This window comes from Microcaecilia unicolor, chromosome 1 (assembly GCF_901765095.1).
Source record: "Microcaecilia unicolor chromosome 1, aMicUni1.1, whole genome shotgun sequence".
In the NCBI taxonomy this organism is placed as follows: domain Eukaryota; kingdom Metazoa; phylum Chordata; class Amphibia; order Gymnophiona; family Siphonopidae; genus Microcaecilia; species Microcaecilia unicolor.
In genome coordinates this window covers 87,389,767-87,407,454 of record NC_044031.1, presented here as the reverse complement: position 1 = coordinate 87,407,454, position 17,688 = coordinate 87,389,767, and the positions used below count along the sequence as shown (strand labels likewise).

At 41.2% G+C, this 17,688-nt stretch overlaps 1 protein-coding gene across 1 annotated transcript in view; it reads left to right on the top strand.

The window, feature by feature from the left end:
• Positions 1 to 17,688, top strand: part of PITRM1 (pitrilysin metallopeptidase 1) — a 202,173-nt gene that overhangs the window by 63,872 nt on the left and 120,613 nt on the right. Inside the window, exons 8-10 of the mRNA XM_030198926.1 lie at positions 1,102 to 1,215; positions 12,372 to 12,468; positions 14,118 to 14,252. Coding sequence (XP_030054786.1) covers positions 1,102 to 1,215; positions 12,372 to 12,468; positions 14,118 to 14,252 — 346 coding nt within the window. The remainder of the gene's footprint in view (positions 1 to 1,101; positions 1,216 to 12,371; positions 12,469 to 14,117; positions 14,253 to 17,688) is intronic.

Genomic DNA, 17,688 nt, shown 5'->3' with positions numbered 1-17,688 from the left:
TGGATCCAGGGGTAGAAAGGATTGAAGAAGAGATGCTGGACAATGTAGGGATTGAAGAGAGGGAGAAATGCTGGACCATGGGAGAAGGGGGGCATGAAGGAAGATTCATATTGTAAGCCACACTGAACCCGCAAAAAGGTGGGAAAATGTGGGATACAAATGCAACAAATAAACGGGGGGGGGGGAGGGGGGGTTGAGATTCATACCGGGGATGCTAGGGAAGAGAGGGAGAATTGGACACAGGGAGGGGGAAAGAGATGCTGCACTGGGTGGAGGGGGAGGGGAAGAGAGGGAAAGATGCTGCATGGGGGGGGGGGGGGGGGGGAGAAAGATGTTGGATCCAAGGTGCGAGAGAGAGAGTGGATAATGGGAGAGATGCACAGGAGGGTGAAGGGAGAAAAATGGAAATGTTGGATCCAGGGGTAGAAAGGATTGAAGAAGAGATGCTGGACAATGTAGGGATTGAAGAGAGGGAGAAATGCTGGAAAATGGGAGAAGGGGGCATGAAGGAAGATAAAAAGAGACAGGAAGATGCTGGGGGGTGGAGTGGAAGATATTGGGCTATGAGGATGGGGAGATGAGAAAGAAGGAGCAGACGCTGAGCTAGAAGGGTGGAGGGCGGAAGATGCTGGGAATGGTGGGTCGCGCCGGGGAAGGAGTGGAGAGGGAGGGGAGGGTGGAGGCTGACAGAAGATTTGGTGCCCACCCAGTTTAAGCTCCGACCCACCCAAAATTGGGTGTTTGGCTGTGCCACTGCAAAGTGTTTTATAAAATTGACCCTGTAATCTGTAAAAGCTGGTTTTAATTGACCTTTAAGCTCAAAACAGAAGGGGGACTTTTCAAGGCCACCCCTAAGTTTCCCAAACTGGAATAATTCCTAATAAATTTGATGTTAAAGGGGGATACTGGGTATCTTAGTAAATACGTTTGTTATTGTGACTCTAGAATATTCCTAACTCAAGGGCATTTGGCTCTTGTGTTTGGGAAAAGTTGTCCCCTCAGATTTGACATACCTTGTACAGATGCTGTTATTTTTTTCTTGCTTGATTTAAATGGTTCATATACCTTGAGTTAATACACATGTTTTTTTTTTTATTGCAGGTACAATAACGACACAAAAGAGGCCTATTTTAGTGTAGGCCTGCAGGGCATTGCCAATAAAGATATTGAAACTGTGAAACAAATAATTGTAAAAACCATAGATGAAGTAATTGAGTAAGTACACTATATATACTTGGAAAATGAAACTTTCTGCTCAGAGCTGAAAATGTTGATAGGAATGTATTCCATTGCATATTGAATATGAAACCTTATTGAAATCTTTAAACAGAGTGATTGCCCTATAATTATAACATAGTAACACGCAACTTACACATGTTTTATATTTATTTTCAGTAGCTCAGCTCGGGTCTGACTGGTGGCATTGAAAATGTACATATAACTTTAAATGGATAGTTAACAAATTAAGGGGTCCTTTTACTAAGGTGCGCCGAAAAATGGACTGCGCTGGTGTAGGCGTGTGTATTGAACGCGCACAGTTCCATTTTTCAGCACACCTGCCAAAAAGGCTTTTTTGGGCCAAAAATGGGCATGCAGAAAAAAAAAATGGTGCACATCCAGTTTGGGTCTGAGGCCCTACCGTCGCCCATTAACCTAGCGGTAGTCTCATGCGTTATCCGGGCAGTAATGGTCTATGTGCGTACTATGCCGATTACCGCCCGTTTAGTGCCGCTCGCCAGAAAATTTCCAGCTTGCTTAGTGGACATGCGTAAAAAATGAAATTACTGCCTGGGCCATGTGGTACGCACCTACACAGCTTAGTAAAAGGGCCCCTCAGAGTTATTCCTGCTATTTAGCCACTGGCGCTTAAATAACTAAGGGGCCCTTTTACTAAGCTGCATTAGGCATGCCTAATGCAACATAAAATGGTGTATTATGGGATGTGCTCAGGCATCCTGTGGTAACTGCTAATTTTTTTTTTACGGGGTGTATCGGGGGCAGAGAGTGTGTGCTTCTCAGTTAATCAGTGTAGTTACATTAGTACATGCTAATTGGTTAGCAGGTGGACCCTGCATGAGCCCTTAACGCCTACAAAATGGGTGGCGATATGTGCTTGTGTTGTAAATTCTTTTAATTGCCATTGGCTAATGTCAACATAAGTGCATGGTACTTATAAATACAAAACACAGTTATCAGTGTGCAAGTCAGAGTTCTTCAATTAAAGGAGGAAATCGCCTCAAAAACAAGCCCCTCCCACAAATATTTATATTTGTGGGAGGGGCTTGTTTTTGAGGCGATTTCCTCCTTTAATTGAAGAACTCTGACTTGCACACTGATAACTGTGTTCTGTATTATAAGTACAGTGAATGAATGGAACCAGTTTCCTTTTGATATATTTTTAGTTTATATCAACATAAGTGCATGGCCATAATACAAAGTATACAAATACCATTTTTAAGGCTGCGGTAAAAATGACCTTGGTGTGTGTGGAAAAACCCGTGTAAGAGCACGCAAAATTCATTTTTTTAACGCACTTAGTAAAATGTTCTTTGTATATTCAGTGGCTGATTTTTTTTTTTTAATGCGTCTTTTTCCTGTGTTCAGTTTGTCCCAAAACTCTGGACCATTGCTAATAATTAACAAAAACAAAAAATTTTTAAATAAAAGAAAAAACAAAGCTTGCGGTTGGTGCTGCCACTGACTGTGTAAGTGCGTTTGAATATTGACCTCTTAATAGACCAATAAATATTTTAGGGGCCTCTTTACTAAAGGGCATTAGAATCTGAACTGAGCATATCTTAATGCAGAACTTTTCTGCTTGCTTAGACACAATAAGGAAGGCTAAGAGGGACTTTGAAAAAAAGATTGCATTGGAGGCAAAAACTCATAGTAAAAATTTTTTTTAGGTATATTAAAAGCAGGAAGCCGTCAAAAGAATCGGTTGCACTGCTAGATGACCGAGGAGTAAAAGGGGTAATCAGGGAAGACAAAGCCGTAGCAGAGAGATTAAATGAATTCTTTGCTTCGGTCTTAACCGAGGAAGATTTAGGAGTGATACCGGTTCCGGAAACGGTATTCGAATCTGACGAGTCGGTGAAACTTAATTAATTCTCTGTAAACCTGTTGGATGTAATAGGGCAACTCTACAAACTGAAAAGTAGCAAATCTCCTGGACCGGATGGTATTTATTCCAGAGTACTGATAGAGCTGAAAAATGAGCTTGCAGAGCTATTAGAAATAAGTAATTTATCCTTAAAATCGAGTGTGTACCGGAAGACTGGAGGGTGGCCAATGTAATGCCGATTTTTAAAAAAGGTTCCAGAGGCGATCCGGGAAATTATAGACCGGTGAGTCTGATGTCGGTGCCGGGCAAAACGGTAGAGACTATTATTAAGAATAAAATTACAGAGCATATTCAAAAGCATGGATTAATGAGACAAAGTCAACATGGATTTAGTGAAGGAAAATCTTGCCTCACCAATCTACTACATTTCTTTGAAGGGGTGAACAAACGTGGATAAAGGTGAGCCGGTTGATATTGTGTATCTGGATTTTCAGAAGGCGTTTGACAAAGTACCTCATGAAAGACTCCAGAGAAAATTGGAAAGTCATGGAATAGGAGGTAGTGTTCTATTGTGGATTAAAAACTGGTTGAAAGATAGAAAACAAGAGAGTAGGGTTAAAAGATCAGTATTCTCAATGGAGAAGGGTAGTTAGTGGGGTTCCCCAGGGGTCTGTGGTGGGACAGCTGCTTTTTAACATATTTATAAATGACCTAGAGATGGGAGTAACTAGTAAGGTAATTAAATTTGCTGATGACACAAAGTTATTCAAAGTCGTTAATTCGTGAGAGGATTGTGAAAAATTACAGAAGGACCTTATGAGACTGGGAGATTGGGCGGCTAAATGGCAGATAACATTTAATGTGAGCAAATGTAAGGTGATGGCATGTGGGAAAAAAGAACCCGAATTATAGCTACGTCATGCAAGGTTCCACGTTAGGAGTTACGGACCAAGAAAGGGATCTGGGTGTCGTCGTTGATAATACACTGAAACCTTCTGCTCAGTGTGCTGCTGCGGCTAGGAAAGCGAATAGAATGTTGGGTATTATTAGGAAAGGTATAGAAAACAGGTGTGAGGATGTTATAGTGCCGTTGTATCGTTCCATGGTGCGACCGCATCTTGAGTATTGTGTCCAATTCTGGTCGCCACATCTCAAGAAAGATATAGTGGAATTGGAAAAGGTGCAGCGAAGGGCAACAAAAATGATAGTGGGGATGGGAAGACTTCCCTATGAAGAAAGACTAAGGAGGCTAGGGCTTTTCAGCTTGGAAAAGAAACGGCTGAGGGGAGACATGGTAGGTATATAAAATAAGTGGAGTGGAACAGGTGGATGTGAAGCGTCTGTTCACACTTCCCAAAAATAGTAGGAATAGGGGGCATGCGATGAAACTACAGTGTAGTAAATTTAAAACAAATAGGAGAAAATGTTTCTTCACCCAACGCGTAATTAAACTCTGGAATTCGTTGCTGGAGAATGTGGTGAAGGCGATTAGCTTGGCAGAGTTTAAAAAGGGTTTGGACGGTTCCCTAAAGGACAAGTCCATAAACTGTTACTAAATGGACTTGGAAAAATCCACAATTTCGGGAATAATGTATAGAATGTACGTTTGAGAAGCTGCCAGGTGCTCTTGACCTGGATTGGCCGCTGTCGGGGACAGGACGCTGGGCTTGATGGGCCTTTGGTCTTTTCCCAGTATGGCATTACTTATGTACTTATATCAATTCCAGCTGCTCCATTGTCCATTTCTAGTGCTTCAGGGTGGAAGCTTTATCAAGGCATTATTTGTCATCAGAGTCTAGGCTCCTACTAAGGCCTTGACTACTAGCCATGGCTATTAACTATTCTGATGCAAACTGAGAAAGCTTGAAGACTAACCAGTTCAGGAAGAATTAACAGGTCTCTCGAACGCAGCTCCTCCGTAGGAGCAGAAAAACATTTCTCTGGAGGATCTTAATTTCAGCAATGAAATGGTAGACACCGTTTCATTTCCTCTGGAGGAGGAAGATAAGCCCAGAGTTTATACCAGACACATTCCACTTTCTCAAACTGTAAGCACAGGTGAGAGTGTGAGACCCTGACTCTCTGTACTACCTGTGTATATGTGGACTTTATATACCAGGACTAGCAGCAACTACAGTGGTTAATAGTAGCTAAATCTACTGTCAAAATGACTAGGCAGATAGGCACTAAGGAATGTGTCCCCAAGGGAGAGATGTGCATATCCTTGACAACCTAGGCAGGAAGTATGCCAGAATGCTATGATACGCTGCTTGCATATCTCTTCATGAGCCACTATTGTGGCAATTCTGTAAACTAGGCACTAAGATAAGTTCCTTATTTTTGTGAATGTTTAGAATATTAACATATATGTGTATATATGCATACTTACAGTAACACAGTAAATTACAGCAGATAAAGATAAGTACATAAGTATTGCCATACTTGGACAGACCAAAGGTCCATCAAGCCCAGCATCCTGTTTCCAACAGTGGCCAATCCAGGTCACAAATACCTGGCAAGATCCCAAAAAAGTACAAAACATTTTATGGGTACCTGGTCAAAATAGCACCAACAAAAGAGCTCCAAACAAACAAACAAAAAAAGCTCCCAGCATAATAGTCCCTGACATAACAAGCCACTGTCAAAATGGCCTACCCATAATATAATTCTTGACAAATTAGCCCCCCTACAAAAGAGCCCAATCAGGCTGCCTAGAATATGGGACTGCATTTTTTTTTCCTAATAATCTTACCTTACCAAACAGGATAAGGTTGGTAAGACTATGAAAATGGTGACAATATTGTTTTTTTTTTTTTATTAGCATGTTGATGGAAGAATAGTTTATTTAAGTAGCAGAACAGATCATGAATACCAGTTTGTAGCTATAGAATTTTGTTTATTTTTATATGCTTTATGCAATTGAATGCTGGTAGGAGTCAGTGAAGATTTCAGTTGTAGTTTATTATATTTTTTGTGATGTTATATTTTTCTTAGGGGCTGTTTTGTTAAGTGGGCTAGTTTGTGTAGGGTCTGTTTTGTCAAGGGTTGTTTTGTGGGAGGGACCATCTTGTCAAGTGCTATTTAGTTAGGATGTGAAATGTCAAGGGTTATTTTGTTACAAGGCTGTTTTGTCGGGGCTTTTTTTTGTCGGGGCTATTTTGTCAGGGCTGTTTTGACAGGGTGCCCATTTTATGCTGCTTTTTTTACTCAAACTATTCGTTGAGTGAAAAAAAAATGCTTCTGTTCTTTTTAAAAGTAGTACCATGTAACTTCCTTGAGTGTCCCCTAGTCTTTCTGCTTTTTGAAAGAGTAAAAAGTTTGTTTCCATTTACCCATTTTACACTACTCAGTACTTTGTAAACATCTGTCATATCCCTCCCCCCCCAAGCTAAAGAGTCCTAATCTTTTAAGCCTTTCCTCATATGAGAGGAGTTCCATCCACTTAATCATTTTGGTTGTCCTTATTTGAACCTTTTCTAATTCCGCTGTATCTTTAAGATACGGCAACCAGACCTGCACATAATACTCAAGGTATGGTTGCAGCATGGAGGGATAGAGGCATTTTAATATTCTTTGTCTTATCTTTTATCACTTTCCTAATAATTCCTAGCATTGTTTGCTTTTTTGGCTGCTGCAACACTGGACCGAAGATTTCAGTGTATTGTCCACAATGACACCTAGATCATTTTCTTAGGTGCTGACTCATAGGGTGGAAACTAGCATCAAATAACTTATGGTTTAGAGTATTCTTCGCAGTGTGCATCACTTTGCACTTGTCCATATTAAATCTAATCTGCCATTTGGTTGTCCAGTCTTCCAACCTCCGAAGGTCTTCCTGCAGTTTTTTCACATTTGGCATCCATTTTAACAGCTTTTGAATAGTTTTGTGTCGTCTGCAAATTTAATCACCTCACTCGTCATTCCCATTTCGAGATCGTTAATAAATATGTTAAATAGCGTGCCAACCACGTATAGGCAGTTAAATATGATGCAGTCTTGGACAACATGGCCCTCATTTTACAAGTCCTGTTCAGGTTTAATATACGCATAATCTGACACTTAAATGTTGTATAATTGTCTTTTTCCATTTTTGTAAAGCCTGGGATATAAGGACTTAAGAACATAATACCCATCTATCCCAGTACCCTGCTTTGAACAGTGGCCAATCCAGGTCACTAGTACCTGGCAGAAACCCATGCTACCTATCCTGGGGAAGCCACTGCTGGGCCTCATGGTCATCTCAGTAGCAGACTATGGACTTTTTTCCTCCAGGAACTTGTCTAACCCTTTTTTTTTTTTAAACCCAGATACATTAAATTTAATCTGCCATTTGGATGCCCGGTCTTCCAGTTTTCTAAGATGTTCCTGCAGTTTTTCACAATCCGCATGTGTTTAGACAACTTTCAATAGTTTCGTGTCACCTGGAAATGTAATTACCTCGTTCATTGTTCCAATTTCCAGATCATTTATTAATATGTTAAATAGCACCAGTCCCAGTACAGATCCCTGCAGCACTCCACTTGTCACTCTCCTCCATTGAGAAAAATGGCCGTTCAACATTACCCTCTATTTTCTGTCCAATACCAATTCCTAATCCACAGAAGAACGTTGCCTCCTTATCCCATGACTTTTTAATTTTCTTAGGAGTCTCTCGTGATGAGCTTTGTCAAAAGCTTTCTGAAAATCTAGATACATTACATCAACTGGCCCACCTTTGTTGACATGTTTTTTCACGCCTTCAAAGAAATGAAGCAGTTTGAGGCAAAACTTCCTTTGGCTGAACCCATGCCTACTCTGTCCCATTAAATTGTGTTTGTCTACGTATTCCGTAATTTTATTCTTTATAATAGTTTCCACTATTTTCCTCTGTACTGAAGTCAAGCTTACCGGTCTGTAATGTCCAGGATCACCCCGGAACCCTTTTAAAAAATTGGCATTACATTGGCCACCCTCCAATCTTCAGGTACTATGGACGATTAACGACAAGTTACAGATCACTAACAGCAGATCAGCAGTTTCATGTTTGAGTTCTTTCAGTACCCTGGGGTGAATACCATCCAGTCCAGGTGATACAGAGCAGTTTACACAATACAGCAATTATACAACAGACAATGTGAACAGAAATACTGTACAGGTACAAGACCAAACAAGGGAAATCATATTTATCAATTACATATACAGTACAGAAAACAAGCAGAGCCCCATTTCTCACTGTTGTCTTCTCCAGTCAAAACCAGTGTGAAACAGGAGTCAAGGCAATGGATCTGCAACTGGAAGTCTTCCGGATCTAAGAAAGAAAGCAAGAATAAAGAAAGTGCTGTAAATGTAAATGAACAAACAGGAATACAGTAGGTGTACTTAGAGTACTGTGTAAAACTTGTTGTGCACAAGAATCTTACTGTGGTTCCATTTCTGTAAAAGCACGGCCTCGGATCAAAAATAGATCCCTTGCAGGAAAAGCAGGCTCTCTGGTCATATAGCACAGGTCCAAAAATTTCTGCAAAAGTATAATCTCAGATCAAAAATGGTTCCCTGGCTGGAAAGCAGCTCAAAACATCTTTAGTGTTAACTTTCTTTAGCAGTTCCTTTCTGCAAAAGTTTCTGCTCTATAGATGAAGCAACATTTTTTCTCTTTCCACTGGCCAAAAATTGATGCTATAAGGTCTGAGCTAGAAACTTCTTTCAACGGTTCGCTTGCTGCAAAAGCCGGGTCCCAGGTCCAAAAATTGCCATACTCTTAAAAGCAGGTTCCAAAAATTTTGCTGCCATGCTGTAAAAGCAAGGTCTCAGCTTTAAAAGTTTTTCAATGGTTCCCTCACCACACATAAGGGGTCCCAGGTCCAAAACTTATGGTTCCCTTGCCATGGTCTTAATTTTTTTTTTTTTTTTAAATGTATGAAAGCATGTTATCAAATCAAAAAACTGTTCCCTCGCTGCAAAATGGGGTCTCAGATCCAAAAATTCATGCATAGGCAGGGCCGCTGAGAGCCAGGCCCGGGTCAAGGCCGCCCCTGGGACCCCCCACCCAAGGTCGCCAGGCCCCCCTCCACCCTCTACCGGGTTGGGCCGGGCCCTCGGAACTAACCTTAAGCCTCCTTTCACTTCGCGGCAAGCAGCGGCAGGGCAGACCTCTCCTTCTTCCTTCCGTGCCCCGCCCTCGCGGACGTTACATCAGGCGAGGGCGGGACACAGAAGGAAGAAGGAGAGGTCTGCCCTGCCGCTACTTGCTGCAAAGTGAAAGGAGGCTTAAGGTTAGTTCCGGGAGCGACGGAGGGCGGGGCAGGCAGCGGCACTGGGCCCCCCCTGGAGGCCCGGGCCCGGGGACTTTTGTCCCCCCTGTTCCCCCCCTCTTGGCGGCCCTGCAAACAAGAAGAGAAGCCACACTCTTAACTCAGATGAGGGGTGCATGAAGGATTATCAACTGCAGCGCATAGTTCCCTTGTGGAGAAGCACAATTTCAGATCAAAAACATGCTTCCTTGCAGTGTGTGAAGCCAGAAAACAGGAAGAGAAGCCATGCGTGTCTTAACGACAACACAATGTTGTGTGTGTGTGGGAGGGGAGTCTGGTGGATATGCCAGATGATCAGATTAGCCAGATGATAATCGAGACTGTACTGTATACTTTACCAGGATGCATAGCCACAGAGGTGAAACTGACTTTTACAGTTGGATTGCAAAACAGCCTTATTCTGTCTGGAGTGGACTGAAGCCCATAGAAAGATCATCCTGCTTTTTGTTTTTCCATCCCAATTAATCTGGCACTTCAGTTGCAAAGTGCAAGCTAGTTGGGTAGCAAACTACTTTTTCTATTAATGCCCTTCCAGAGGCATATAGTAACATAGAGGCGTATTTTCAAAGCACTTAGCCTTACAAAGTTCCATAGGTTACTAGGAACTTTGCAAGTCTAAGTGCTTTGAAAATGAGCCCCATAGTAACATAGTAGATGACAGAAAAAGACCTGCTAACATAGTAGATGACAGACAAAGACCTGCACGGTCCATCCAGTCTGCCCAACAAGATAAACTCATATGTACTACTTTTTGTGTATACCTTACCTTGATTTATACCAGCCATTTTCAGGGCACAGACTGTAGAAGTCTGCCCAGCACTAGCCCCGCCTGCCAACCACCAGCCCCGCCTCCCACCACCAACTCTGCCACCCAATCTCTGCTAAGCTTCTGAGGATCCATTCCTTCTGAACAGGATTCCTTTGTTTATCCCACCCATGTTTGAATTCCGTCACCATTTTCATCTCCACCACCTCCCGCGGGAGGGCATTCCCAGTTTCCACCACTGTCTCAGTGAAAAAATACTTCCTGACGTCTTTCTTGAGTCTGCCCCACTTCAATCTCATTTCGTGTCCTCTAGTTTTACTGCCTTCCCATCTCCAGAAAAGGTTAGTTTGCGGATTAATACCTTTCAAATATTTGAACATCTGTTATCATATCACCCCTGTTTCTCCTTTCCTCCAGGGTATACATGTTCAGGTCAGCAAGTCTATCTTCATACGTCTTGTAACGCAAATCCCATACCATTCTTGTAGCTTTTCTTTGCACCTCTTCAATTCTTTTTACATCCTTAGCAAGATATGGCCTCCAAAACTGAACACAATGCTCCAGGTGGGGCCTCACCAATGACTTATACAGGGGCATTAAAACCTCTTTTTTTTTTTTTTTCTGCTGGTCACATTTCTCTATATTCAGCCTAGCAACCTTCTAGCTATGGCCACCGCCTTGTCACACTGTTTCGTCGCCTTCAGATCTTCAGATACTATTGCCCCAAGATCCCTCTCCCCGTCTGTACATATCAGGTTCTCACTGCCTAACACATACGTCTCCTGTGGATTTCTACTCCCTAAGTGCATCACTTTGCATTCCTTCGCATTGAATTTTAATTGCCAAGCCTTAGACCATTCTTTTAGCTTCTGCAGATCCATTTTCATGTTTCACTCCCTCCTGGGTGTTCACTCTGTTACAAATTTTAGTATCATCCGCAAAAAGGCAAACTTTACCTTCTAACCCTTCAGCAATGTCACTCACAAATATATTGAACAGAATCGGCCCCAGCACCGATCCCTGAGGTACTCCACTACTCACCTTTCCCTCATCGAAGCGAATTCCATTAACCACCACCCTCTGGCGTCTGTCCGTCAACCAGTTCCTAATCCAGTTCACCCCGTCGGATCCTATCTTCAGCCTGTCAAGTTTATTCAAGAGCCTTCTGTGGGGAATGGTGTCAAAAGCTTTGCTGAAATCTAAGTAGATTACGTCTGTAGCACGTCCCTGATTCAGTTCTCCGGTCACCCAGTCAAAGATTTCAGTGAGATTCGTTTGGCATGATTTACCTTTGGTAAAACCATGTTGTCTCGGATCTTGCAACTTATTGGCTTCCAGGAAATTCACTATCCTTTCCTTCAGCATCGCTTCCATTACTTTTCCAGTAACCGAAGTGAGGCTTACCGGCCTGTAGTTTCCAGCTTCTTCATGAGTCATAGTGTTAGAGCTATGGTGCCATTGGTGGCCCACCTGCAGTTGGTGTCCATGGAAGAGATCTGCAGGGCTACGGTGTGGAATTTCATTGACATATTCAAATCATATCACTGCTTGGACAGGAACTCGATCTATTGTACAAGGCCTATTTGAGGGTTAGAATCCAATACCATATAACCTTTGGGCCATTTTTAGGTGTTTCACTGGGGCGATAGTGCCTGTAAAGATTCTGTTGGTCTCTCCATCCATACACATGGGTTTGTGCATATATGAACAAATGTATGTGTAAAGTATAGGAGGCAGTGCAGAAGAAATGCCTGCTGCCACAAAGATAATACTGAATGTGTCATGGGGATCCTGAACCCAGCAGCACAGGAAGCAGAAGCCCGGCCATAGGAGAGGATAGCAGCTACCACAGTCAACCTGAAGAAGAGCTGGCATAATAATTTAAAAACAATTGGAAATGGAAGAGGAGAGTGAGTGCATGGGTGAAGGGGGGGAAAGTACAAGATAGGATAAAGGAAGGAAGGGAGTAGGAGACATGGCAAAGGGAAGGAAAGGGGAGGTATGGAGTACCAGCTTAGTTTATACATCAACAAGACATCCCCACAGGTGCTTGGCTGCATGTGCAGAATAAAGTACCAGTGACGGAGAAGTATGCAATTCACATGTTCAATAAAGAGTTCCACGTCTCTTTGATTTTTGTGCAATTAAAAAAAAAGACAATGATATATTTTTGTGGTAATTTAGTTTTGGTAACTATTTTGGTCAATATTTTGAAGTAGTTATAAGTATTTGCTTTAATGTTCTTTCAAAGGAAAGGATTTGAGGAAGAAAGAATAGAAGCTCTTCTTCATAGCCTAGAAATTGACCTAAAAAGTCAGACCACAGGCTTTGGATTTTCGCTAGTCTCAGTAAGTATTAAAAAAAAAAATCATTACGCCGTTTATTCTTTCAGTGACTGCAGAGTATCCACATGTATATTCCAGTGCCCCATCTGCTGATGCAAATGTGTAACATTGTGTTTTGTCACATTTAAACTGTCTTACTATTATTCAAAACTAAAATAAGTGTACATTGTAGATGTTCAGAAAATTATGAATTGTGGGGCAGTTTTTAAACAGCATTGGGACCACATATTTTTGGGCTTTGTACTGATTTTTTTTTCCCCAAACAAAAGTATGCATTTATGTTGTGCTTTTGAAATGTGAGTACAAATCATGTATGGTCACTTAAACATAGAAACATAAAAAATGATGGCAGATAGACCATGCAGCTTATCTAACTGACCCATTTATGCCATGTAAGTTGTACAATCTCTTCCTGTGCTAGAGAGATCCTCTGTGCTTTCCCTGTTCTTTTTCACCACCTCTGCTGTTCCACGCATTCTCCACCCTTCCTGTAACAAAATACTTAGGTTACTCCTGTGTCTTACTTCCTTTCAGCTTAATCATACAACCCCTTGTTCCATATCTTCCCTTCAACTGAAAGAGGCTGGTCTCCTTTGCATTTTGGTAGAACACAGAATGCACCTGTCAATATAGCTAAAAACATGCATGTTGTGATAAAACCATGCTGACTATTAACTGCATTGAGGTAACATCATTTTCAAGCAGCTGGTTAACGTGGATAAAATACCAATTGTCCATTGTGCAAACCATGGTAAAAAAAAACCCAAAATGCATCTACCCTGCCTTTCAAAAAAAAAAAAAACCTACAAAACTTGTTTTCTGCATAACTGTCAAAACTTGACCAATTTCAATAAAATTTGGGAGTTATCCTGAATACATTTGTAATAAGCTTATACTCATGCCATCCTCCTCACCTAAATAATATCACCACCACCTAGTGAAGATCATCATCATACTCGCAGATGCCATTTTGCTTTAAATATAAATAGCTACTGTAGTTTTTAGTCAAGAGGGATCTGATCCTTATTATTTGTATCTGAAAGGTTATGGTTCTCATAGATTGGTGCAACCGTTTTTTATTCCCCAGAAGAGAGTGGGCTTATTGAAAATTTATTCAGGGTGATATATCCCAAATTTTATTGAGATTGGTCAACTTTTGACAGTTATGCAGAAAACAAGCTAGGAAACTGTTGGCAGTTTTGTAAAAGAGGAGGAGGAAGGAATGGGAAGAGGCCACTCCAAGTTACCCCCCTTCTCCCCCTTAAACTTGCCACCTCACTAGTGCCCCCTCCCATCCAACTCCAGTTACCGCCCCCACAGACACAACACATGTCCTATCCTTATGTGCGCATACACACCCCACACACAGAACATTACACCGTGTTCTGCATGCTTTTCTCACTTATAACATCTTATAGAGCCTTCATTTTAGTAACAGTTTGTGATATGTTGAATAGCAAGAACAAAATTCTAGTTGGTGAAATATGGTATTGATATATTGGCTCTTGAAATCCATTATAGTAACTTTATACCAGTATTCAGTAGTTGGCTACATTTGTGCAAAACTGTTACTTTTCAAATACATGCACTTGGAATTCAAGAATAGTTCATGATCTGATCTGTTTTTTGTGGGTGGTTTTCTCTTAAACAAGATGATAGCATCCTCTTGGAATCATGATGGAGATCCCGTTGCCCTTTTGAAGTTGGGAGATCAAATTACTCAGTTCAGACAAAGCCTTAAGGAAAACTCAAAATTTCTTCAAGAGAAGGCCAAACAGTATTTCAAGGTAAATATAGATATTTTTAAAAATTGAGGACCCTCCTTTGAGTTCTTTGAAGCCTTGACTTAAACCTGAAATTGTTGAGGGCATTATTCAGTTGCATAGATTATCTTTGTTCCTTTATGCCTGATATTCAGGGGCCCTATCTATTTAAGTAGGATAACTAAATATGCAATCCTAAACTTATTCAGATAACTTATCTGTTTAATTTAGCAGTGCTATTTGTGTGATCCTACTAAAGTTATCTGCTAAATTTGTAAAGAAAAGGACTTAATCAGGTTAGCTAACCACAAGTTCTTCTTAATAACAAGCCCTTTGTGTTCAGGCTGGATATTAGCAATATGTATATGCTTCTGCTCATGATGTACTAAATAGATTGGATTGCTGTCTACTATTATGTTACTGCTAGAGGGATGATGCAGTAATCTATGCTACTGGTAGCACTTCAGTTTACACTCTACTTTCCCATGTTAATGCTACCCCTTAATGCAGGAAGAAGGCTTAAGATGGAAAAAAGCAGCATTAAACCAGTGCACTAAAGGACAGCTCCCTGGGCATGCAAATCTCTACATGAACAATTGTTCCCCAGTGTAAAAAAAAAATGCACTAAAAATAAATGCACTTTTTTTAATGCTGTGATGCTGAATCCTTATGCCAGCTCAAGCCTGGCATAAAAGGTGCAGCAGAAGAAAGAAGGTAATCTGAGATGAAATGCAGTACTTCACTTCAGATCACCAAAGTAACACCCCTCCCTCACAAATCCACAAACAGGGTTAGCACCCTGACTGCATCTGTGGCCCATAGGTCTCCCACCCTATTCACGTGTAAATAGTGAGGCAGGAGCAAGGCCCACTTCTTGCTGCGTCTTCGTCACCATCTTGCAAAATGGTGGTGCCTGATCTGCATGGGAACAGATGCAGAATTAGCATGTGAAAGTACACATAGAAATTTGAAAATGTTCGGAAGGATTTTGTTTTAGCTCTAATAACTTCCTTCAACTCACTTTTTAATCATGCTGTCGTTTGATCTTCCTTCTTCCTTTTTTAATACACGGAATATATTTGGCCTGGGCTTCCATGATGGTATTTGTGAACAGCATCAACGCCTGATGTAAATTTTGACCTTCGCAGCTGCTCCTCTACATTTTTTTTTCACTGTTGTTCTCATTTTATCATAGTCTCTTTTTTGAAAGTTTGCCAATGTATTGGATTTTCTCTGTGTACTGACTCCAAAGCCAATATCAGATCTGATCATGTCACTGTTATCAAGCGGCTCCTGCACCAGATCATACGCTCCATTAAGGACTAGTTCTAGATTTTTTTTCTTGTCTCGTTGGCTCCTGTATGAGCCTCTCCATAAAACAGTCCTTAATTTTCTTCAAGGAATTTTACCTCCCTAGCATGCCCTGATGTTACATTTACCAAGTCAATATTGGGGTAATTGAAATCAATAATGCATAAACAATTCTACCTCATACACAATAAGTTTGAGGGCACACTGACAGGCATACCATAAAAAAGTGGAGAAAAAAAAGACTTCAGAACCTTCGGTTCCACCTCGTTTTTAAAGGACACACCTTAGATATAATGAGGGAACCGTTTGTAATCGTATGTCTTCACAAAAAAAAACTCCACATAATCTTTCAAAGAAGCACTGTCATGTGCCACCACAAACCTTGTAGGAGACTAAATTCACTTATCCCAGTGAATTTAGTCTCCTACAAGGTTTGTGGTGGCACATGACAGTGCTTCTTTGAAAGATTATGTGGAGTTTTTTTTGTGAAGACATACGATTACAAACGGTTCCCTCATTATATCTAAGGTGTGTCCTTTAAAAACGAGGTGGAACCGAAGGTTCTGAAGTCTTTTTTTTTTTTTTCTCCACTTTTTTATGGTATGCCTGTCAGTGTGCCCTCAAACTTATTGTGTATGAGGTAGAATTGTTTATGCATTATTGATATTTTATTCTACCTATTCCGGATAATTGCAGGGTAATTGAAATCACCCATTATTGTTGTGTTGCCCAGTTTGTTAGTCTCCCTAATTTCTGATAACATTTCTATATCATTCTGTTCATCCTGACCACTATCTTTTTCCCTTTACACATAGAATTTCAATCCATAGGGATTGCAAAATGTTTTGTTTTCCTGTAAAATTTTCAATCTATTTGATTCAAGGTCCTTCTTAACATACGCTACCCCTCCACCAGTTCGATCCACCCTATCACTACAATATGATTTCTACACTGGTATGACAGTGTCACACTGGTTTGACAGTGTCACACTGGTTGTCCTCCTATCAGGTCTCATTTTTCATGTAGTGCAATATATTCTAACTCTCCCTTCTTATTTCTTAGGCTTCTGGCATTTACATGTAGACATTTCAAACTGTTATTTTTATTTACATCTTGCTGAGCGGTTGACAGTGTTAATTTGCAATCTTTTGTCTGATTTTTATTTAAAGCCACCTAGTATACTATGGTCTCTGTATTGCAACCTCGCTATCGAGATACCCCATCTTCCCTTGTTTTGGTGATTTTGAAAGATACCTTGTTCTGAACCATGTGTTTTTGAAAAACTGTCGACCTTCCCTCAGATTCTAGTTTAAAATCTGCTCTATCTCCTTTTTTAAATGCTGATGCCAACAGTCTGCCCCCCCCCCCCCCCCCCCCCCCCCGGTTAAAGTGGAGATAATCATTCTGGAATAGGCTCCCCCTTCCCCAGGATGTTGTCCAGTTCCTTTATAAATGTAAAACCCTTCTCCCTGCACCATCGCTTCAATTATGCATTGAGACTACAGAGCTCTTCCTGTTTCTTAGGCCCTGCATTTGGAATGAGGACACTTCGGAAAATGCTACCCTAGAGGTTCTGGATTTGAGCTTTCTACCTGAGCCTAAATTTGGCTTCCAGAACTTCTCTCCCACATTTTCCTATGTCATTTGTACCTACATGTACCAAGGCAGCCGGCTTCTCCCCAGCATTATCTAAAATCCTATCTAGGTGAAATGTGAGGTCTGCTACCTTCGCAGCAGGCAGGCAATTGACCATACATATGTTCCTCACATCCACCAGCCACCCAGCTATCTACATGCCTATTAATCAAATCACCAACTACAACAGCAGTCCTAACCCTTCCCTCGGCAGTAGCTCCTAGAGACACATAGTAACATAGTAAATGACAGCAGATAAAGACCTGTACGGTCCATCCAGTCTGCCCAACAAGATAAACCCATTTTACATGGTATGTGATACTTTATATGTATACCTGAATTTGATTTGTCCTTGCCTTTCTCAGGGCACAGACCGTAGAAGTCAGCCCAGTACTGTTCTTGTACTAAGTTCTGAAGCTAACATCGAAGCCCCTTAAAATTTACACTCCAGCCCATCCCTCTCTATGCAGTCACGATCAGGGCGTAGACCATAGAAGTCTGCCCAGCTCCTGTT